The sequence below is a fragment of the Monodelphis domestica genome, chromosome 5 (assembly GCF_027887165.1).
Source record: "Monodelphis domestica isolate mMonDom1 chromosome 5, mMonDom1.pri, whole genome shotgun sequence".
Taxonomy (NCBI): Eukaryota; Metazoa; Chordata; class Mammalia; order Didelphimorphia; family Didelphidae; genus Monodelphis; species Monodelphis domestica.
Genome location: NC_077231.1, coordinates 112,507,228 through 112,531,516, shown reverse-complemented (window position 1 = coordinate 112,531,516; position 24,289 = coordinate 112,507,228). Strand labels below are relative to the sequence as shown.

The 24,289-nt window shown below is 35.0% G+C and overlaps 1 protein-coding gene across 7 annotated transcripts in view; it reads right to left on the bottom strand.

Moving 5' to 3' along the window:
* Positions 1 to 24,289, bottom strand: part of KDM5A (lysine demethylase 5A) — a 133,195-nt gene that overhangs the window by 87,663 nt on the left and 21,243 nt on the right. For all 7 annotated transcript variants that reach the window (XM_007503792.3, XM_016425964.2, XM_007503791.3 and 4 more), the window contains 5 exons: positions 23,810 to 23,968; positions 12,902 to 13,083; positions 10,588 to 10,750; positions 9,338 to 9,457; positions 5,136 to 5,330 (listed from right to left, as the gene is read on the bottom strand). In XM_007503792.3, the coding sequence (XP_007503854.1) occupies positions 5,136 to 5,330; positions 9,338 to 9,457; positions 10,588 to 10,750; positions 12,902 to 13,083; positions 23,810 to 23,968 (819 nt within the window). The remainder of the gene's footprint in view (positions 1 to 5,135; positions 5,331 to 9,337; positions 9,458 to 10,587; positions 10,751 to 12,901; positions 13,084 to 23,809; positions 23,969 to 24,289) is intronic.

Sequence of the window (24,289 nt, the reverse complement as noted above, 5' to 3'; positions counted from 1 at the left end):
GTACTAGACACATATGACCCAAAAGGTATAGCATCCAAATTCTTAAAGGAAAAGTTAAATGAGTTGCAGGAGGAAAAAGTAAAACTATACAAAATAAAGGATCCTTAACTTGGCTCTTTCAAAACTAGATAAATCTAAACAAAAAATAAAGAAAGAAGTTATGGAAATGAATGGAATTTTAGAAAAGTTAGATATGGTATCAAGCTCTGGAGAAAACATAATGGGAATATAAAGGAATATACCTTTTTCTCAGAGGTACAGAGTACCTATACAAAAACTGGCTGTGGCCATTAAAAATCTCACAATCAAATGCAGAGAGAATTATATTCAGTAAAGGGCTGTGGAAAGAGATTAAAAATTAATTGGAACCACTAATCTAATCTAAAGAATGTGTGCATCAAAGAGCAAATCATAGAAACAATCAATAATTTCATTATAAAGTGAATGACAACATACAAAAATTTATGGGATGCAATTAAAGCAGTTGTTAAGGAAAAATGTATCTTTAAATAATTACTTCAATAAAATAAAGAATAAATCAATGAACTGTGTGGGCAACTTAAAAAAAACTGGAAAAAAAAACAAATGAAAAGTTCCCATTTAAACATCAAACTTGAAATTCTGAAAGTCAAAGGAGAAATTAATAAAATGTAAAGACAATTGAACTAATAAATAAAACTAGAAACTGGTTTTATTTGAAAAAAAAAAAAAGATAAATCATTGGATGACTTAAAAAAAGAAAAAGTCATCCGTATCAAAATGAAAAGAATGAATTCACCACCAATGAAGAAATTAGAGCAATTCTACCAGGGCCAGCTAGGTAGCTCAGTGGATTGAAAGCCAGGCCTAGAGGTGGGAGGTCCTAGGTTCAAATCTGGCCTCAGACACTTCCCAAGTGTGTGACCCTGGGCAAGTCATTTAATCCTCATTGCCTAGCCCTTACCACTCTTCTGCCTTGGAATCAATAAACAGTACTGATTCCAAGACGGAAGGTAAGGGTTTTTAAAAAAATAAAAATAAATAAAGCAATTCTGCCCAATTATCTGCCAACAAATCTAACCATCTAAGTGAAATGGATGAATATTTATAAAAATATAAGTTGCCCAAATTAACAAAAGAGGAAATAGAATATTTAAAATAATCCCACCCTAATGTCCTTCAATTGGGGAATGGCTGAACAAATTGTGGTATATGTGGGTGATGGGATACTGTTGTGCTCAAAGGAATAATGAATTGGAGGAATTCCATGGAGACTGGAACAACCTCCAGGAAGTGATGCAGAGTGAGAGGAGCAGAACCAGGAGAACAATGTACACAGAGACTGACACACTGTGGTACAATCAAATGTAATGGACTTCTCCATTAGTGTCAATGCAGTGATCCTGAACAATTCGGAGGAATCTAAGATAAAAACCACTATCAACATTCAGAGGAAACACTGTGGGAGTAAAAACACCAAAGAAAAACAACTGCTTGAGTACATGGGTCGAAGGGATATGGTTGGGGATGTAGACTCTAAATGAACATCCTAGTGCAAACATCAACAACATGGAAATAGGTTCTGATCAAGGATACAAGTAATACCCAATGAAATTGCACGTCGACTGCAGAAAGGGTGGATGGAGGGGAGGGAGGGAAATAATGTGATTATTGTAACCAAGTGTAAAAATGGAGACTTGAACTCCAGACTCCAATCCCCAGAAGTCTTTGCTCTAGTTCTCGAGATTCTCACCTGGGCTGAGAACAAATTGTTATTTAAAGAGTCTCCGCCTACAGCTGGGTCTCTTTCCTGTTTCCACTTCCAAGCAGATGCCTCTCATGATGTAAGTCAAATTGAATGGGCCTCTTGGCCCACCCAGGCATGTGCTTTCTTACTTGTATTTTCTTAAGTTCTTAATCCTTAATAAACCTCTAAAAAAATATAATACTCCTTGCAGAGAAAAAGTAATTTTTACCTGCCACAGTTTGGCGGTTTTAAATCTTAACACAATGAATAATGTTCTAAATTGACTAAATAATTCAAATGGGAAAAATATATATATATTTGGGGGGGGGGGGGGGGAAGCTGGTAGCTCTGGATTGAGAGCCAGGCCTAGAAAAGGGAGGTCCTGGGTTCAAATTTGACCTCAGGTACTTCCCAGCTGTGTGATCCTGGGCAAGTCATTTAACACTGCATAGCCCTTACTGCTCTCCTGCCTTTATTGAATCCAAGGTGGAAGGTAAGAGTTTAAAAAAAGAAATATCTAGGAAAGAAAAACAACTGCTTGATCACATTGGTTGGTGGGGCTATGACTGGGAAAGCAGACTCCAAAAGATCACCCTAGTGCAAATATTAATAATATGGAAATGGGTCTTGATCGATGGCACTTGTTAAACCCAGTGGAATTGTGTGTCAGATACAGGAAGGGGGTGGAGGGAGAGGAGGGAAGGAACATGAGTCTTGTAACCATGGAAAAATATTCTAAATCATCTAATTAAAAAAAAATTTTTTTTAAAGAAAAAAATAATCCCACCCTAGAAAAAGAAATTGACAAAATAAATGAGTTCCCTAAAAAATCCTAAAGATAAGATGGCAATTCTACCAAACATTTAAAGAGTAATTCCAGTAGTATTTGGAGAAACTATTTGGAAGAATAGGCAAAGAAGGAATCCTACCAAATTCCTTTTATAACACAACTATGGTTCTAATGCCTAAACTAGGAAGAGTGAAAATCAATAAAGCAAACTATAGATCTATTTTCCTAATGAATATTGATGCAAACATTTTAAACAAAATACTAATCAAGAAGATTACAATATATCACAAAGATTATACACTAAATTTATACCAGGAATGCAGAGCTGGTTCAATATTAGGAAAATCATCAGCGTAACTGGTCATATCAATAACAAAACCAAGAAAAATCATATTATCTCAACAGATGCACTTTTTGATAAACTACAACTCATTACCATAAAAATTACTAGAAAGCATAGGAAATGCAGCTTTCCTTAAAATGAAAAGTAGTACCTAACTAACATCATCAACAAAACAGGGATGCCCATTATCACCACTATTATTAAATATTTTACTAGAAATGCTAGTTACAGCAATGAAAAGAAAAAGAAATTGAACAAATTAAAATAGACAATAAGGAAACAAAACTATCACTCCTTGCATGTATTGTATGATGGTATACTTAGAAAATCAACTAAAGAACTAGTTGAAATAATTAACAACTTTAGCAAAACTGCAGGATATAAAATAAAACCAAATAAATCATTAGCTTTTCTATCTATATATTAACAACAAAGTCCAGCAGCAAGAGCTAGAAAGAGAAATTTCAATAAAAATAACTGTATAATCAATATGAAATACTTAGGAGTCCATCTGCTAAGACAAACTCAGGAACTATATGAACCAATTACAAAACACTTTTCACACAAATTTTGATCTAAAAACAATTATAAAAATATTATTTGTTCATGGGTAGGCCAAGTAAATATAACAAAAATGACAATCCTACCTAAATTAATTTATTTATTCAGTTCCATACCAATTAAACTACAAAAAAATTATTTCATTGAGCTACAAAAAAAAGTAACAATTCATTTGGAAGAACCAAATTGGGTCAAGAATATCAAGGGAATTAATGGGGAAAAAGTGTGAAGAAAGACAGTCTAGGTGTACTAGAGCTCAAAACGTATTATAAAGTGATAATCATCAAAACAAACTAATCCTGGCTAAGAAATAGTGGTATATCAGTCAATTAGATTAGCTACATAATATATAATGGTAATAGACAACAGTAAATCTAGGGTTTGATAAATCCAAAAATCACAGCTTTGGGGCTAACAACTCACTATTTGACAAAAACTGCTAAGAAAACTACAAAACAGTATGGCAGATATGGTCTAACAACTCATACGGTATACCAAGATATTGCAAAATAGATACTTGATTTAAACAATAAAGGGTGATAATTAGAGGATCATGAAACAGTTTACCTATAAAATTTATGAATAACAGAAGAATTGATGACCAAACAAAAGATAGCATTATGAGATATAAAATGGATAATTTTGATTATGTTAAATTTTAAAAGGCTTTGCCTAAACAAGATAAATGCATCCAAGAATATAAGAAAAGCAAAAGCTGAAAAAAAAAATTTTTACAGTCAAGTGTCTTTGATGAACAAAGTCCAATTTATAAGATCACAAATCATTCCCCAATTGATGAATGGTCAAAGGATATGAACAAGCAGTTTTCAAATGAAGAAGTCAAAGCCTATATCTATAGTCAAAAGAAAAAATGCTCTAAATCATTACTGATTAGAGAAATGCAAATTAAGAAAATCTTACACCTATCAAATTACCTATTATGACAGAAAAGTAAAATGATAAATGTAGTAGAGGATGTGGGAAACTTACTGCTGGTAGAGTTGTGAGCTGATCTAAAAATTCTAGAGAGTAATTTGAAACTATACCCAAAGGGCTATAAACCTGTTCATACCCCTTGACCTAAAAATATCACTACTAGGTCTGAATCCCAAAGAGATTTTTTTTAAAAAGGGAAAAGGCCAATTTATAGAAATATATTTAAAGCAACTCCTTTTGTGGTGGTAAAGAACTGGAAATTGAGGGGATGCCCATCAACTGGGGAAAGGATGAACAAGTTGTGGCATATGATTGTAATAGAAAACTATTGAGCTATAAGAAATGACAAGCAAGATGATTTCAGAAAAACCTATGAACTGATGCAAAGTGAAATAAGCAAAACTAAGAGTAATATTACATGATAATCAGCTGTGAATAACATAAATATTCTCAGCAATACAATAATCTAAAACAATTTCAAAGGACTCATAATGAAAAATGTTTATCTACTTCCAGAGAAAGAAGTGATGGGAGTCTGAATGTAGATCAAAGCAAACTATTTTTCATTTTATTTTTTGTTTCTTGATCTGTGTTTTCTTTCAACAACATGACAAATATGGAAATTTTTGCATGACAGCACAGGCTATAAAATTACTAGCCATCTCAGGGAGAGAATAGGAAGGGAGAAAATTTGTAACTAAAATTTTTAAAAAAAAAGCTAAAAATTGTTTTTACATGTAAGTGAAAAGAAATTACAAAGTTGCACAAAGTTTACTCACCATTTGTATAACAGATTCCCTCAGCCGAGTCTCCTCTTCAGTCATAAGGGTCATTTCTTTGCAGACCATAGCAGCAAGCCCTACATCGAGGCACTCTGGATCTGCAGCCATCTTGAAGATAAGTTCCTCATGTGAGAACACACAGTGACGCCTTAGTCGTCGATAATGATTCACACACTGACGTCCAATAGGCAGCTGAAGCCATGAAAGGATACCCAAATCGAATTACTTGTCTACGTTACATTCTATAATGCAGAATAATAATAATAACTGGCATTTATATAGCGCTTTAAAGTTTGCAAAGTTTTACATACAATATTTTATTTGAGCTTTACAATAACCCTGTCAGGTAAGTACTATAAGCACTATTATTTATTTAGTTATTTACTGGGTTTAGATCTATATCTTAGAAAGTGTAACTTCACAAAGAAACTTCTTCTACCATTATAAGTCGGATTTATTCTGCCACTTATAGTCTTCGTCAGTAGCCAGTGGCACTCAGAGGTTTAGCGATTTGTCCAGGATCACTGGACAAGTATTTGTCAGAGGTCCTACTTAAACCTAGATCTTCATGGCTATTATGGTGGCATCCATCCAGTACACTGCACTGCTTCAAAGTATTATCCCCAATTTAAAGATAAGGAAAGTAAGGCTCAGAGAGCTTAAATGGTTTGTGAACAATCTCACAATGTGTCACATGGGACTTGAACTTAAGCCTCTGACTCCAAGTCCAGTCTGCTTTCTTCTAAAGCACACTGTCATCTAACAGATCCCTCCCTTCATTCCCAAAAGTGCCCTCTAAAGTTATATTCCATACTCTAGAAATAGAAGCATTAATCAAACTGTTTGGACCCATGTTCTAAGATAAATGTTATTTTTAAAAGACAAAGAAATCAAGCATTAATTTTACATTTAAGAATGTCTTTTCTGCAAAAGTCTTTTTTAAATTTTTTGGCAAAGGATTTTTTTTCTTTAAAATAATTATCCTAACCTTAATTTAATTCCAAAACACTGGTATCTATGATACTGAAAGTATTAATACTATCCATACCACACATCTAAGAAAAATCTGTTCAGGTCAAATGACAAAATTTTTATTTGTTTAAATTTTAAATTTTATTTTCATCTTATTTGAAGGTTGGAATACCAAATAAAATGTAAGGGGACCTTTAGAAAATTGAGAGCTTAGAATGATCTTCCACTTTGAAGTAACCACAGGATAGATGGTGAGTCAATATTAAACTCACTCCTATTGATAAACAAAGACATAAGTGAAATGAAGTATCACATAGTAACAGAGTAAAACACTAACTAAAGGCAGAATATGAAAAGGACGGGGCTAAGGATATATCCAGTCTATCTTAAGAAGTAACTAAAATCAAGGGGCAGCTGAGTGACTCAGTAAGCCAGACCTAGGGATGGGAGGTACTGGATTCAAAACTGCCCTTAAGACCCTTCCTAGTTTTGTGACCCTGGGAAGTCCTTTAACTCCCACTGCCCAGCCCTTACCACTCTTCTGCCTTAGAATCAATACTGGTTCTAAGACAGAAGGTAAGAGTTTTAAAAAAATAACTAAAATCAGCAGATCAAATTAAGTCACTAAATACATCATTTGATATTTTAAAATTTTATTGCTAACTTGAACTTTGTTCAATTTGATCTTCTTAATGAAAATTAGTATAACCCCCTATTTAATTATTTGTAAATAATTTATACTGTTAAGAATTTATGCTGTTATTTCTATTGTTAAGAATGAAATAAAATATGATGGTTCAGTTTAAGAAGGAATGGTAATGGGAATTATATTTTTTAATGAATTCCTTTGTGAAAATGATAAAAACATTAAAGTTGGGTTTGTTCTACTAATCAATGAAAAACGGAAAAGTTAACTGATAGTTTCCTTGAGTCACATCTCAAAGTTCTCCCTCATTGACCTTTTATAGGAAGTAACACTGCCCAGGAAGAAGAGCACTAGATTTGGGAGTTAAACCTAATATAAGAGTAATAACTCTACCAGCGAATGTCCAACCATGGATAAATACCAAATTTCACCAGTCTTCAATTTCCCAACTAAAAAAAATTTTAAAGCTAAGATATTGCTTTAACCAATTATAATAAGTGAGATTATCTACATGAAAACTCTAAATTTCTCAAGATAGTAATATAATACCTAAGGTATAATAATAAAGTCATTATAGATTAAATATCTACAAATCATGCAAAAAATCACTTTAGTTGACGGCCACATATTATTATGCTAATAAAAACTGGAATTAACAATTGATGTCCATATGATTTGCAAAGTACTTTACACATATTATCTTGCATAAGATATTATATTATATTATTAAACTCAAGGGAAAAAAAGGACTTGGATTTTTTGCCATCTCCTTATAACTAATTTTTAGAAAGAATGAAATGGAAAAAAGACTAATGAAAAAAGAAAATCAAGTGTTAGGAATCATCAACAAACTAGATGATTCTCTGCTTACCAATCACAAGTTGAACATGATCCTTTCAGAAAGTTTTTCTTTCAATTGTTTGTCAAACCACAGCAACATTTACCTATACCTAATAGGCATTTATCCCATTACGTCACTTTTACATGTTTAAGGTTCCAAGTTAAGTCCTAATGAGTGTTCTTTCTTCATTAAGTTTCTACCTCACCTCGAGATCATACCACTAGGTATATAGTAGTTAATGAATTAATAGACAACCCTAGATATGTATAGCTAAAGTCAAAGGCGTCACCAAAAATGAAAGCAAAATTTTAAGAGTGGTGGCCATCCCATTCCTATCATGCAAGGATCTTCTAAAAGACTATATTCTAGGGGCAGCTGGGTAGCTCAATGGATTGAGAGCCAGGCCTAGAGACAGGAAGTCTTAGGTGCAAATCTGGTCTCAGACACTTCCTGGCTGTGTGACCCTAGGCAAGTCATTTAACCCCCATTGCCTAGCCCTTACCACTCTTCTGCCTTGGAACCAATACACAGTATGATTCCAAGATAGAAGGTAAGAGCTTCTAAAAAAAAATAAATAAATAATGAAAGACTATATAATCTAAAACATGCAATCTCACGTTCATTTTATACAATATAATTATTACTATTATCCTTTAAGGATAGCAGAGTGCCCTGCCCCTAGCTATCATCACTATTCACTATTATATACAAAATATACCACATAGAAGTTTCAATGATGGAATTACTCTTTAGATATGGAAAAAAGTTCTCAACTGAAATAGATACAAAATGGCAGCAAGAATAACAGAGAGGGGGTAAAATTTACCATCAGTAAAAAAGAAAATAAGAACAAGTCCTCTAATAAAAATCACAGTGTTAGGCATTTTATTGTTGTTGTAAGATATATCATATTGTTCTATGCTTAAATGATGGATTCCCCCAAATTTGGGTTGCACAAAACCTAAATTTATTCTATAAACACATTTTTAGTAGAAATAAAGTGACAACAATGAAAATAGCAATGTTCATTTGTTTTTAATGTGTTTTGACAACCAAAATTTCACCATAAAATGGCTAGTCTATTGATATGGGCTAGTAGTCAAGGGTCCTTGGACTACCATAAAGCCTTTCCTATTTGGAAAAATCCAACAGAGTTTATATGCTAACAGTCTTATCTTTCAGAATGAATTGCCTACAAATCAAAAATGAAGCATCTGAGTAGAACTTTAACTTTAAATGTTTTTTAAAAGAGCTTTCACAATAATTTTGCCCAAGTACTTTTCAACATGTACCTGAAAATGTTTTACTTTTGAGAGAGTTCATTTTAAGACTGGCATGCAATCAGAGAAGCTTACCTTTGGAACGATATAATATTGTTAAATTAATACTCCAAATCACCCCTGCAAGTTTAGTCATCTTTCTGATACCAAAAACTTTCAAAAGCTTAGAGACAATGAAGCTCAATCACAAAAAACCTAAAGAAGCCACCTCTAAAAGCAAAGAACTATGGACATCAATTGCTCATTTTTCAATCAAATAGAATAAAGTAGGAATAAGGGATGAATTAGAAACAATTAATTATACACCCTCCAAATAAAGAATATGATGGAAATGCTGTCTGACCTCATCACTCCAATTTATGAACCCTACTCATTACCCAACTAAGCAAACATAGTGACTAAGCTACATATCACAGACTTATTAGCAAATAAACCAACAGCCACTAGCAATAGAACAGACCCAGTCAGCAGTGCAGAAGTTCACAGCTTCAGCGAAATTGTAGCCCTGGTTAAATCCAGAGTGATAGGCACGAGGAAATGTCACGACAAATTCTCCTGCACACTGATTGGTCCTGAATACCTGAATGCAAATTAGGGGACAAAATATAAAAAAGGGAGAGAGGGGAGCATAGGAAAAGAGAGACAGATTTTTATCAAATAGCTATTATAGAAAATTTTTTTCAAACTAAAAACCAGCAAGCACACTACAATAATTGCATTAAGAAAAAAAGTAATCAAGGGTTTTAGAAACAGCTAGGAGTTTTTTCACTCTAGAGGAAAAAAAAACCCATTCCTGTTAAGATCAAAATTACCAAACACCTGAAATTAGTAGCCAAACAGATTCCAAAATAATGAATTCTCAATGTAGTGAATGTTTCCCATATCATGAAAACTACATACTAGCTAAGCTGGCATTCAATTTTCCCTCCATTCATGCCATTACAAGAAAGATAAATATTTCCTTTGGAGGTGTAGAGATACTTTTTTGGAAATCAACCAAGTAGTCGCTCCAGGCTAGTTATTTTGTCACTGAACCAGCTTTGTTCAAAAATACTTAAATTTGTCCTTTGGAAGAGCCTAGAGTAAAATTCGTACAAAAGGCAAGCAGAAAAATTTTAAGTTACTTAATCTAGATATTTTCTTTCTTATCCAAGTGATAATTAGACATCTATCTCTCGCCAATCTGATGAAGTAGTACTTTACAAAGTGCTTATTATTTAAGTTTAAGAATATATCTTGGCATTAAAATGATGAGTAAAAATATTTGGATATAATAACTTTATTTCATTAGGTCACCTTTTTAAGTGACTACAAAAACCTTTATATGAAAAGCAATTCTCAGAAGCATAGAGATTAGCCTATAGAATTGCTCTGATTTAATAATGATTTAATTAAACAAGAATAATGTAAGTTATGAGGCTATATTAACATAGGACAAAATGCCCTAATGAAAACAAAAGGCCATTCTTCAGGATATCTTACTTAAATAGGATGTGATAAGCACAGTATGACTCATATTTTATAACATCCCTTTTTCATCAGATAAAATTTTTTTCCTCACATAGGAAAGGTAATCTAACTAGAAGTTTATTGGCTTTGAACATTTAACTGAGATATGAAACTAAGCACAGAATAGCCTATTTTAATTCACATCAAAATTGGAAATAATTTCAAATTTAAAACACTGAAGAAAGATGCAAGGAAACTCACAGGTACACCATGCTCCATCAATACATTAGGATTCATGATGGTGACTAACTGATGGAGGAGATCAGGTTGAGACTCAAACAGTTCAGGGGCCAGCTCCCTCATCACTTCCTCCAGTTGTTCTGCAGCATGAGATGGGACACCATACCATGTCTTTGGCTCCCCCCTTTGGGAAAAAAAAATAGTCTTAAGCATGGCAGAATATGATTAGAATATGGATAAAATTATTCGGTCAATCCCAACCAACTAGCTTCAATCTGTCTCATAATCAAAGATTACATCCAAAATCCTGACAAGTCAGCTCACAAGTTGGAAACCACACAAGAGTTTACTGATTGACAGAGCAATATATTCCAAATCAATTCAAAGAACATTTATTAAGTGCCTATGATTTTCAGGCACTATGCTAAGTTCTACGGATACAAAAAATGCAAAAGACATTCTCTGCCCTCAAGGAGCTTACAATATAATGGTGAAGACAACATGCAAACAAATATATATGAAGCAAAGCAATCTATACAGAAGATAAATAGGAACTATTTCAAAGAAAGAAGGCTCTGGAATTAAGATAGGTTAGGGAAGGCAGCTTCCTGTAAAAAGTGAAATTTTAATTAAGACTTAAGCCAGGGAAGTCAGTAATCTAAGCAAAGGAATAAGAGTATTCTAAGTCTGAGAGACAGCCAGAGAAAATGCCCAGAGCAAAGAGGTGGAATGTCTGAATCATACATCAGTCAGAAGAATACAGTAAAAGAAGAGGAAAGGTAGGAGGGGGCTAGGTAATGAAGGGCTTCAAATGCTAAATAAAGAATGCTGTATTTGCACTTGGAGAAAATAGGAAGCCACTTGAGTTTACTGAATGGGAGGGGGTGATATGATCAGACCTAGAAAAATACCTCAAAAAACATATGCTATACCAAGTATAAATCTTTCACATCTTGATATGTTGAAGACACTTAGGCCAACATTTTGAGAATCGATGGTTTCACTACAGTGAAGGGAAACTACATAAACTGATGCAGATTGTTACCCCTATATGCCTTAGTAAATGTATGTTAGTTGCTGTTACCATTTGTAGAAGTCAGTCGCAGAAGTACAAATAACTAACTTGATGGCCAACCTTCTAATGAACTTCAAATTTAGCTATGCTCATCCTTAAATAGTGGAAGTACAGAAGGCCTGCACCAGAAACTTTTCCACCTCATAAGGACCTGACAGAGCTCTGACTCCAGCAGCAATGCTGCTGAGTACATAGGGTCATCTCTATACCACAATGAGGCATTTAGTGGAGAACATACAGAACAGCATTAAAAACAGACATTCTTCTAAAGGATGCTGATAAACCAACAAGATAAACAATATCAGCCATGCCAACTCCAAAAGGGCCAAAGTCATCGTCACTAGTCTAGACTCTAGTACATTTTTGATATCATAATTATGTTCAACTAACAATCCAAAAGACAAAAGCAAGACTAGAACAAAAATCTGTTAGCTTCATTCTGATGCACTACTTCTAAATAACCAATACTAATACTTGAAATTGCCAGTCATGCTATTTGCAAGTCAAATTTCTTTGACTTGGTGACAAACAGTGGAAATAATATTGGGCTATAATAAAAAAATAAGGGGACTTTCTACTGCCTTCTGTAGGAAAAGTAGAATATAAAGAAGAAAAATCAGTTACTAGAGTTAACAGAACACTAACCAAATGACTGGAAAATTAAATAAAGGTCAAAAATACAATTCAGGAGAAGTAAATGAATGGATATTATTATACTCTAAAGTTTCCTTAGGGTAAATTGTCATTAAAAAAAAATAAACACAAAAACACAAAAATTCTAGAAAATTTGGGTTTGGATTAACCCACTTTTCTGGACTTAATTTACCCGTATGGTGAAAAGGCTCTCCATTCAGATGGTATGCTATTTATTAATATATATTAAGCTAGAACAACCTAAAAAGGTATATAACATTCAACTAGAATTACCAACACATTGGCTATATATCATTTGGTCAAAAACTTTTGCCTGTACTTCTTACATAGGTTGGAAGTAAAAAGGACCTGGGATGTTATAGCCTATAGTAAAAGGAAAGGAGCTTAGCATGAAGTAGCCTTCAATGATATTTCCAACTTCATTTTTTAAACCAAATTTTTATTTTGGGAGAAATTACTTTTGGATAAAATAAGTCTCCCCAATAAATCACTTTAATAATACATTCATCTGCCTCTACCCCCGAATGATCTCTAATAAACATGCACATCCAAAAGAAGCTTGCCCTAGTGAAATACAAGAATGAGGTCACTAAAGGATACTCATACCAGTGTAGATAGTTGATAGAATAACTCCAGTGATCCTCGATGTGCCAGCAAAATGAAGAGAAGCACATGCCCACATAGAGCCAAGGCACCTTCATACCAGAGATATCCACGTTGATATGTGCAAGAACAGACTGCTCCAGGACAGGCATGTTATTCAGATTCCAGCCAGAAAGGGCATACTCCTGTCAAAGAATAAAGAGTGTGAGACAGAGCTTAGAACTCTTTTCTACTACTCTATTCCATTATATGGAATCTATGACTTTTGACTCTCATGCTCATCAATTCTCTAAACCATATTCTATTTGAGTCTCATCTCAATTCTCTCACAGTCATCATTGGTGAAGCTTAAAGCACAAATTTATTTATTAAATTATTTTCCCCCTTTAAATCAACTTAACAGTAAATATTTGTTGACGATCCAATGTTCTTTGTATAAATAACACCGTGATAGGTGTTTTAGGGAATCTGATAGATTTTAAGACACAAGTCTCTCCTCTCAAGAAGCTTATAATCTAGTTGGAGACAAGACCCACACATATGAAAATAAACAAGAAAGGGCATTATAATTTAGTACCAAATAAGTGATAGACGGTAGTACTATGGCAATCCATGACAAGGAGTTATCAATGTGAACTGTGGTGATCATGGAAGGTTTGTAAGAGATAAAGTTGGGACTATGGTTTGAAGGTTAAGGAGGATCAAAGGCATTTCAAGCAAAAGGGACAATACAAGGAAAACCCCTGAGGTAGGAATGTATTAAGATGAGTTCCAATGACAGTGAGCAGAAAAGTTAACTGGAATAGAGATTTGACTTGGAAGAACTGTGAAAAATTAGGCTAGAAAAATAGGCTTAGGCCAAATTGTGGCAGGTCTTGAATATCAATAATAATTTAGACTTTATTGCTCAATGTAAGTTATACTAATTCCTATAATGCAACAGGAAGTTACTGAGAGTCTGTGAGGAGGGACAATCTGAAAGCACTGTTTTAAGATTAATCTATATGCAGCAGTATAAATAAGAGAAAGCAAAGATTAAAAGAACTGAATCTAAAATACTATCCAGAGGCTTTAAAAACTAATTGGTCCCCAAACCAATGTCTATATAATGTCAATATCATATAACCTCTGGCAAGGAAATTATTCCCCAAATAATTTTAACTATATGGTAGAGAAAGAGGTATGACATGTATCACAGATAGCACAGTGACAGGGTTGAGCTTATTTGTATTTTCATTCTGTTTTCTCAGCCAAGGAGAATGCCCTATGGACTAAAAATGACAGACAAAAAATGGTTACTAGGGAACTAAAACCCAAGATAAGTGGGATGATGGTATTGATGACAGCATACTTAGAAAAGCTCAAATCACCTGGACCAGAAGAACTACCTTAAAATGACTGTGAATTTGTGGACACAGCAGTGACCCCCACACACACCTATTATGATGGAGAATAACAAACATACCACAAGATTGGAAAAGGACAAATTCTGTTCCAAATTTCTAAACCAGGAAGAGAATTGAGTCTATAAATAGCCTAGCGAAGTTGACTTCAAATCCTAAGAAAATATAGAAGAGATTACTAAAGGAATCAATGATGAATATCTAGAAAAAGAAGTATTGATCTCAAAAACCAATGGAGGCTTCATCAGGATGTCACGTGTTATTTGTTTTTTGAAAAAAAGTCTCATTAAGAATTACATTAAAACAAAAAAATCCATTCATTGCTGGAAAACTTAATGAATCATTTTTAGGGAACAGACAATGTACAAAATAAGGTATAAAAATAACCATACCATATAAACCAATTATTTTAATGTTGGCATTTTACTCCCAATGTGTTACTGAACACAATATGAAACAAAATCCATCTCGAGTTTTGAAATGCAACAACTACAAGAAGCTAAAGGCAAATAAAATGTCCCAAAATAGGGTGAAATAAATTGCTATATGTTAAAGTAACATATTACAATACAATTGAGTCCAACATGTGTGAGGAATACAAAGCAACCAAAAAGACCTTTATGGAATAACTAAGCAAAAAAAGGAAAAGAACAGAGGTACACACTACATAAGATCATTCCAGCTTCCACAGAAAAAGGAACAGAAGAAGGGAGGCAAAGACTTTCACTGAAAATCAAGAAGAAAACTGTTTCAAGTAGAAAATTTGAGGGGAAATGGTCTTATGAAGGCAGAAATTTAATTCAGTTAAGAGAAACTAAATAAAATTTGAAGGGAGTATAGTTTCTTTATCAATCAGAGAAAAGGAATGGGAAAAGAATGTCAACATGGATTTTTGTATGACTCAGTTTACCCTTACTTTTGAGAAACCCCAGTACTAAAGCACACCTCTTTTGGTTTGAATACTAAGCACCTTTTTGTTTTGGAGGCTTCTCTATTGGATGGAAGTTTTCCTCTCATGAAGCCCAGTTTCTTATTTTGACCTTTGCCTTTAATTTGTTACAGCTGACTATTCCCTAATTCCATAGCTATAGACTACAAGGAGGGTTACACACCTGTTTGTGGTTATTATTGTAGGCTTCCCAAAAGGATATAAAGAGACTCTCAGGTTCAGCATCTCTTTGGAGTTGAGGTTTAGCACTGTGTTTTCTCTCTCAGAGGAATTAGTACCTAGCACAGTGCTTTCTCCCAGGGATGTGGTTCCCAGAGACTCAAGGCCTTTGGCTCTGTGTGGTGGCCAGAATAACAATAAGTCTATCCCTTTTTCCTGATTAAGAGTGGGTTTTCTAACTACTTGGAAGTTCTGTACTTATTTCCAAGTTATCAAATGGTGTCAGGTGGGATTCGAAGTGGAATCTGCCTAAGGCCATCTGATATAGGCATCTGGACCTATGGTACCCTCAAAACTCATTGAGAGTTCAAGGGGAATTTGTTAATCAGGTTTGGCTGAGGTAAGTCCACTCTCAAAACAACCCAAGCTTCTATAGCCTAATTGATCAGGAGAAACAATGGACAAATGCTGGTCTGCAGAGGTTCTCCGAGGGCTCCCCTACTGGGGCTGTTACGGAGAGTAAAGGCATACATGAATCTACGTGCCAGCAGAGAGTTTCCATAAGAAAACTGCTGCGGAAAATAACGGTTGCTTTAAGGATAGGGATTTGACCCAAAGTCCCCCTGATGTGATAGCTGTGGAAATATATGCTTTCAGAGTATGAACCTGGTACATGTAGGTATTTACAGAGGTGGCAGAAATTAACTGAACCTAAGCTCAAGACAAGCTGGAAGCTGGCCAATGTGGGCTCTTTTAACAGCAAAGATTGTTTTTCTGCAGTCTGTTGAATGAAGCAGGTCATGAGATCAAAGGTGATGAAAAAGAGGCTTTTAATCTCTGGCTAGAGGAATGCACCATAAGGAAATCCAGGTCAGAACTGTGAACCAAGAGAAAGGTAAGAGAATAAAAACAGGGAAGAGAACTTGGTGGAATGAGGAGAACATTCTAAAAAATGGAAAGCTGAGGAGCAAATAACAAGATTACAGGAGGTGGTAGGGGACCTTAAAAAGTTTCTAAAAGGCTCTGGTAATTCAACACCCATTTCAGGCAAACTGCCCAAGTTTCTAGACTCGCCAAGGTCCCTATTCCTCGATTTCTTTTTAAAACCAAGGTAAAAGAAAGAACAAGGGCATCCATGGTGATATGATGAATTTGTGAGAAGTTAAGAACATTCTAGTTTGGAGAACTTTTGGAGTTTAATTTTAATTTTGAGACTTAAGCTCCAGTGTTAAGTAATGTCTAAGGACTAATAACATTTAAATCAGACCAAAATCAAAAGTAAATTTCAGTTCTCTCTGTAATGCTGAGCAAAAATGCCTAGAGTCAATAAAATTCCTGCTTGGAGAAATTGGTTATAGACTTGTCCTGTTTGCTGTTCTAGTGGGGAGAAAGCATCTAGTATGGTGTCCTCTCCCAGGCAGGAGTTGGTACTTAGCACAGAGCCTTTGGTTTTATATGTTGTTTAACTCTTGACTCTGTAATGACCAAATAACAAGCCTATCCTTTTGATTAAAAAATGGTTTTTCTAACTACTTAGAAGTTCTGTATTTCTTTCAACTTAAGAGTAATATCAAGGGAAGATTGAAATGTGAGGACCTGAAAGGAAAGATTCAAAAAGGACTCTAGGAAAAGGAGTTGATGACTGACACAGCAAGTAAGAAAAAGGCAGTGGAACAAAGTGTTGGGCAAAGTAAATTGGTAGACTGGACAAGTAAGGTAAAAAGTGAGCTGGCAAGACCAATTAATGGAAAGTGTCTATGATGTGGTAAGGGAGTTGTTGAAAGTAACAGAACAAAGCTGGTTATAGCTTAACAAATCACTAAAGAGGTCACATCTGGCTTTCAAGGTCTTAACAAGATATAAACACTCACGAGTCATTTTTTTAAGAATATCAATTATTATCAAGAACAAGAAAAATTGCAGCAAGATTTGTTTTTTCCATCATGGGACTGTCTGTTCCAAAAGTATCTAGTCTTCCTCAAGGAAGAGAAGCACAAGAACTAAAGGAAAGTTTTACCTCCCTTCAGGTTACTAGAAAAACAGTCCTAACATGAAAAGAGGTCAGAGATCCTAAAAAGGGTCCTCAGAGAGGAAGGGAAGTGGCAGTAGTTAGAGAATGCAACACTCTCTCTCAGAAGAGGAAGAGAAGGAAAATGAGTGCACATCTGAAGCTCCATGGTGGATCAGAGGTGCTTCTTAAAAGGACTAAACTTGCAGAGGGGCAACAGCTGCTGGGGATGGCAAGGCAGAGACAGTGAACTGTCAGATGGGTCAGGAGAAGAAACAAGAGCAACGGTGGGTCACAGGACATTGATCCCTGCCTGGGATTACTGATGTAGCTCTGTCAAGGAGAAATAAAAGAAGTTGATTTTCTTTCTGGGGTATGTAATCAAGACTTATTAAAAATCCACTTCTAGTCATTCATATGGACACAATCTATTTAGTCAGAATGAAACTAAAGCAATCAACCAATATTTATTAAGCACCTATTCAGTAGAAAGTGCTGCACTAAGCTATTAAGATTAAATCTTGGGCTCAGTCTGTCTTCTTCCTCACTGAATAGCCACTGAAGGTAAGGAATGAAAAAATTTATTTGGGAACATGGCATCAGACTGAAATTTAGATTTCTGAAACAATTTTAAAATACAGAGATGACTCTGCTGGCCTGGAACAGAATGCTCCCAATAATGGCTGGGTAGACTATCTCTTAGATATCCTACAAACCTAATTTAAAACATTTTAAGCTAAACAGAGGAGAAACTGTCCGACCATATTCACTAGGTTAAATATGATAGTTTCAGTGAATGAAGAACAGCTGCTGAGGTACCCCAGAAGTTCAAGGAAACAAAATCCAATAAAGGAAGTAATGAGGCTCACAGACTCAAATGTATGTATGCAAATACCCAATATTTAAGCACCAATCAAGAACTAGATTTTACATTAGCAAAGAATAATTGACCTGATGACCTTAGATTTCTGAGCTTCGTAGAATGAAACTCATAACTAGATGCAATTTGTGGCTCTTATTCAAAATTAGGTATGAGATAGTATACAATAAAGGTATATTGATGTGAGGAAATTAAGGAAACAGAAAATTGATCATTCATACCCCTAGAACAAAACAATAGAAGCCAAATTTAGTCTGACTTGGCCAAACTGAGTAGATCCATCGTGACCTTGGTTTGCATGATGTCTCCCCCAATTAAACTATATACTCCTCTAAGGTAGGTACTGCCTTTTGCCTCTTTTTTTGCATCCTCAGCACAGAACCTAGACAGTGATGATGAACCTTTTAGAGACCAAGTGCCCAAACTGCACCCTCACACTACATGTGAACCTCCTCTTTACCCCAGATGGGGAAGGAGGAAGCACTCCAATTGGGCTGCTGGGCAGAGGGGTTGGTGAGAGAAATGACCTCAAGTGCGCATGGAGAGGGGGATGGGAGCAGACCCCTCCAGCATATGTGCCATAGGTTTCCCAACACCAGCCTAACACATTAGGCATTTAATGTTGATTAATAAAAAACAATAATCATCTGACAGCTGATGAAGCATTTTAATTCTCTCTCATTCTGTCTCTACCACCTACCTTTCTTTCCTCTTATTGCTCCTCCCTCTCTCCCCAAAATCAGAGTAAGATAACTTCTTTCAGGGCCTTAATGCAAGGCAAAAGAACCAAAAAAGGAATTTCTATCTAGGATATGATTCTCACTGTTTGTTAGGGTAGAAATAATGCAAATATTAAGGAAAATGACCCAAGGCGTCTAGGGTTTGTGAATCAAAAAAGGTAAAGTGGAGAATAGCCATGTACCCTTTATTCTGAAGAAGCAGATTTCAAAAGGTTCAGAGAAAAGCTATGTAGGGTCCCACTTTCTAAAAGTTCTTCAGAAGTCAGTTCAGGGGGGCAGCTGGATGGCTCAGTGGGTTGAGAGCCAGGCCTAGAGATGGGAGGTCCTAGGTTCAAGTCTTGCCTTAGACACTTCCCAGCTGTGTGACCCTGGGCAAGTCACTTAACCCCCATTGCCTAGCCCTTCCCACTCTTCTGCATTGAAACCAATACACATTTTTGATTCCAAGACGGAACGTGAGGGTTTCTCAAAAAAAAAAAATTCAGAAGGAATGGAAAAATCTCAATAAAATTCTGAATATACAAAAGGAAATTATTCAGTACAGTGTAAAATGGGTCACTGTTTAAAGAAATCAATATGGCTGCACAGAGAATACTTAAACCAACTTAAGATTTTTAAAAGGTAGAGATGGAATTCAGATGCAAGGAAAGTTAACATGACATATATAAGAGGATTAGTTTCTCTAAATGTCTCATGAATGCAAAAGCCCAGAGTGAGCGTAAGCAGGCAGGACAAGTTCAGAATGATAGAAGGGTTTTAGTTAACCTGAGGGACAGGGAGATAAGAGGAAATTTCTTGACCTGGTGGGTAAAATAGAAGTGACTGACAAGAGAGAAAATAAGGAGTGTTCAAATTCTTACTTTGTTTGCAAAGGAGACTAGTCTTTGAATAGGGAAAAGTAGACTTAAAGGGCCACAAGGGAGCTTGAAATCTCAGGAAGAACAAAACAAAACCAACCTCTGGTAACATACTTACACTCTCAGAGAAAGATTCTGGCAAATCTAACCACCAATAATAATACAAAAGATGCCAGAGAATGAAAGCTATAAAAGACTAGAAAAAAAAGGCAAATATTGTCCTGATCTTTTTACAAAAGAAAGACAACAGTCTGCAAACTTCAGACAATGAATCTGACTTCAATTACTGAGAAAATACTAGACAAGTTCCTTTTAAAAATGGTTAATGATCTAGAATCATCTAGAAAAATAAGTGGCATGGCTTCATAAAGATGAGGTCATGTCAGACTATTTCCTTTTCTTGGTTAATACTTTGCCACAGAAGAAAGGATCAGGAACAATGTAGGTAGAAAATACAAAAGCAGCAAATTTAGGGTTGACATACCCTTTTTCAGGTATGAATCAAACAAGATGGCCTCTGAGGTCTCTTCTAACTCCAAAATTCCATTATTCATTTGTATTAGACCAAAGTATGAGGGAAGAATAATAACTATAAAGGATTGCAATCATGTCCTTGGAGCTCTGGAGGGCCAAGAAAAGACAGAAGAAATCATTTACCTAGCATTTGGCCACAGTAAATGATCATCCCTATATAGCTCTATGGCCACAGTATCACTGAATTTCCTCACTTTGGGATGAAAAGGAGGCTAAAAAGTAAAAAGAGAGACTAAAGCTACAATAAAACCCAAGAATCTTTCTTCTAAGAATTAAGTCAGGAGTTTCATATATTAATGCCATTCATCTTCTGTTTTCCATTTCTTCAGAACTAAATAACATCTATGTACTATTTGTTCCTATCCCATGTGGAGGGTAGAAAGAGGCTTGGGCATATAATTTAATTGGTACAGGGAATGCCTGAGGTGGTAACTTCCTCCATCTGTGTATATTAGCAATTTTTCTATAACTTATGGTTTTAAAGTATTGCCTGGGACACTAAGAAGCTAAATGAGTTCTCCAAGGCCACACAGTTAAATATGTCTTTGAGGTAGTACTTGACATCTGACTCCAAAATCAGAATTCAATTTACTTTAGCTTATTTTTCCTCACACCTAAAAGGGAAAAAATGACACGTCCAGGATCAAAAAAATTAACAGCAAAGGAAAAACTTAAGAGGAAGTAAAGAACAGTAATCAATTGATGTCTACTTTCCTTAAGTAAATCAGAGCATGAATATTAATCTGACATTTCTTCATAAGTAGTCTCATATATAAGATTAAACAATATCTTCTTTTTAAAACCTTAAAAAGCACATGTACTTTGTGGTTCTCCAATCATCCCGTTAAAAATCTTTCCTTAATTAAAATGTAGAGGAATAAAAGCCATTCCCCAATTGATTAATGGTCAAAAAATTTAAACAAGCGGTTTTTCAAAAGAAATCCAAGTTAAAAGTAGCCATATAAAAAACTACTCCAAATTACTAATAATTAGAGAAAGGCAAATTAAAGCAAACTCTGAGGTTCCAGAGTTGACCAAAAAGGGAAAATGACAAGGTCTGATGAAAGACAAGCACATTAATGCGCTGTTAGTAGAGTAATGAAATGGTCTAAGTTTATAAACAGTGCATGCCTTCTGTCCCAGCAATATCTATCTATACCCCAAGGAAATCAAATGAAGAGGAAAAGGACCCATATGAACAAAAAACATTTCTAGCAACTGTTTTTGTGGTAGCAAAGATCTGGAAATTAAGAAAAGAGTACCCATCAATTGGGGAATGGCTGAACAATTATGGCATATGAATGTAATGGAATACTACTGTGCCAGAAGAAATGACTGAGAGGATGGTTCCAGTGAAACCTAGGAAGATTTGTATGATCTGATGCAGGGAAAACTGAGCAAAATCAGGAGAACAATTTACACAATAACAACACTGTGAAAACAACTCGGAAAGACTTAAGAACTCTGATCAATGAAATGACCAACCATGATTCCAGAGAACTGATGATAAAGCATACTACCCACCTCCTGACAGAGATGTGATGGACTCAAGGTGCAGAAGGAGACATATATATATATATATATTTGTTTGGACATGGCCAATGTGGGAATTTGCTTTGCTTGACTATGCATATGTTACAAGGGTTTTCTTTTTCTTTTTTTTAAATGGTGGGGGGAAAGGCTGGAGGGAAAGAAAAATCAATTTTTGTTAATTGAAAAAAATAAAATTTAATTTTTAAAAAGGCTCATGAGTCAGTGGCAAAACACAACACACACACATACACACACATTCCTCTCTCTTTCTCTATCCCTCCCCCCCCTCTCTAAACCATTTCTGTCTCTCCCTCTAAACCATTTCTTGAAAAAATTATGTTCTTTCTCCTTGTTTTTGTAAGCAGCCTCTTCCTCATTTGGTAAAACTCCAAATGCCTATTTTATATCTAAAAAACCAACCTATTTCTTTTGATCTGTACCCTTCATTTCAAAAAACATCATGGCTTTCTCCAGACCTCCATTAAAAAGCTGGACCAGAATAAGTGAAACCCACCTAAAACCAATGAAAGTGTAAAATCATATGGAAAAAAAAATTAGCTAGAATCACAGAGAGTTGGGTAGTACTAAAAAAGAACTAGGTAGAACTGGATAGGATTATAAAGAAAATGAATGGGATCAGACAGGTCTGAAGTGATTTAAAGAGCAAGGGAAAGTGACCGAACCATTCAAGAAGGCATTTTGAAATTATGCTTAAAAAAAAAAAAAGCTCCTAAAATGTCACACCCTTTGACCTAGAGATCCTACTACTAAGAGGTCAAAAACATTCACAACAGCACTTTTTGTGATAGGCAAGAACTACAAATAATGAGATTGGAATGGCTAAACAAACTGTGGTATGCAAATATAATAGAACATTTCTGTTCTTAAAAAAACAACAAATATGAAGAAGTTAGAGAAGCATGAGAAGACATCTGAACTGAAGTACCCTACAAAAGCAGATCCAAGAAAACAATGCATGTCATGTAAATGGAAAGAACACCAATAAATTTAAACTGAATATTGTATAATTATAATGACCAAGCTTGGCCTGAGAGAAGAGATAAGAAAATGCCTTCTTTGTAGAAGCAGTCACAGAACACTACATAAGCCATCTGACTCAGTCAGTGGCAGTTATATTTGCTTTACTCCTTTTTTTCTCCTCTTTTCTTTTTGGCCTTTGTTACAAGGGATTACACAATGAGTCAAAGAAGGTGATATCAAAAAAAATTATCCATTTTAAGATACCTTATTCTTTCTAAAATGCAGCTCTAATAGATAAGGTTAGCCTCTTAGATTTACTAGATAATTAGAGAGGTAATGGAAAAGAGAAACAAAAATAAAGGGAAAAGAAATAATTTTTTTCCCTATACAAACATAGGAAATTTTTTTTCCTGGGAGACTAGAAAGTAGACTTTATCATGATCACATGCAATCTCATGAGTGTGTGTGCGTGCAACATGCGTGTGTATATGTGTGTGTGTTGGTCTCTATTACAAATGACCTCGTAAGTGATAAACAAGGGTTAAGCTGAGACTAGGCTCCTAAGTTTACCAAAAACAAGTTAAAAAATAATGAACTTGATTTTAAAAACCATTTCAAGTTTAAAATGAAGTTACTAAAAAAATAAGTGAATCAAATATATCAGATATAAATGAATCATTCATTTCTTATTAAACTCACTATTTTTCAAATCAACTAAAGTGGTTTTTATCATCATCACATAAGCCTCAACTCAAAAGGGCTTTTTGCACTTAGTCAAGTCTAGGTGCTGAAGTGAAAATGTGCTTTGTTTTCCATAAAGCTGCTCTACAAAGCTCAGCCTAGCTATAGGTACACAGAAGTTTGCACCTCCTCTTCTGGCATCATCTTTCTCCGACCATCCTTTACAGGAAACCCACTTCCAAAATCCTTCGAAGAGATATCAGCTCCATACTCCACAATGACATCTTCTTCAATAGTGCTCACCAGTCTCCAGAATTCCTTCTCTACCAGTTCTGTGGGCACCATCTTAAAAAGAGCAAAATGGCTAATCAGCAAAATGACCATGACATGACATGCAGGCCAACTGTTATAAGATGACAAACCTCTAAAGCTCCCAGGTCCAGGCAGACTAGATCCCAGATTTTTTCACTAGGTAACAGGGATTTTAAAATAGACAAGCTGGGTTCCTCAGAAAATCATCTGTAAGTGTAATTAACCTTTTTCTACAGAAAGCTGTTTCAAAACTGAAAAGGAAGAAGATGAAATAGAACATCAAAGGGAAAAAGGAAGAGGTAAAAATGAGAGTAGAATTTCAAAAGAATTAGAAAATAACCTGATATATCACCA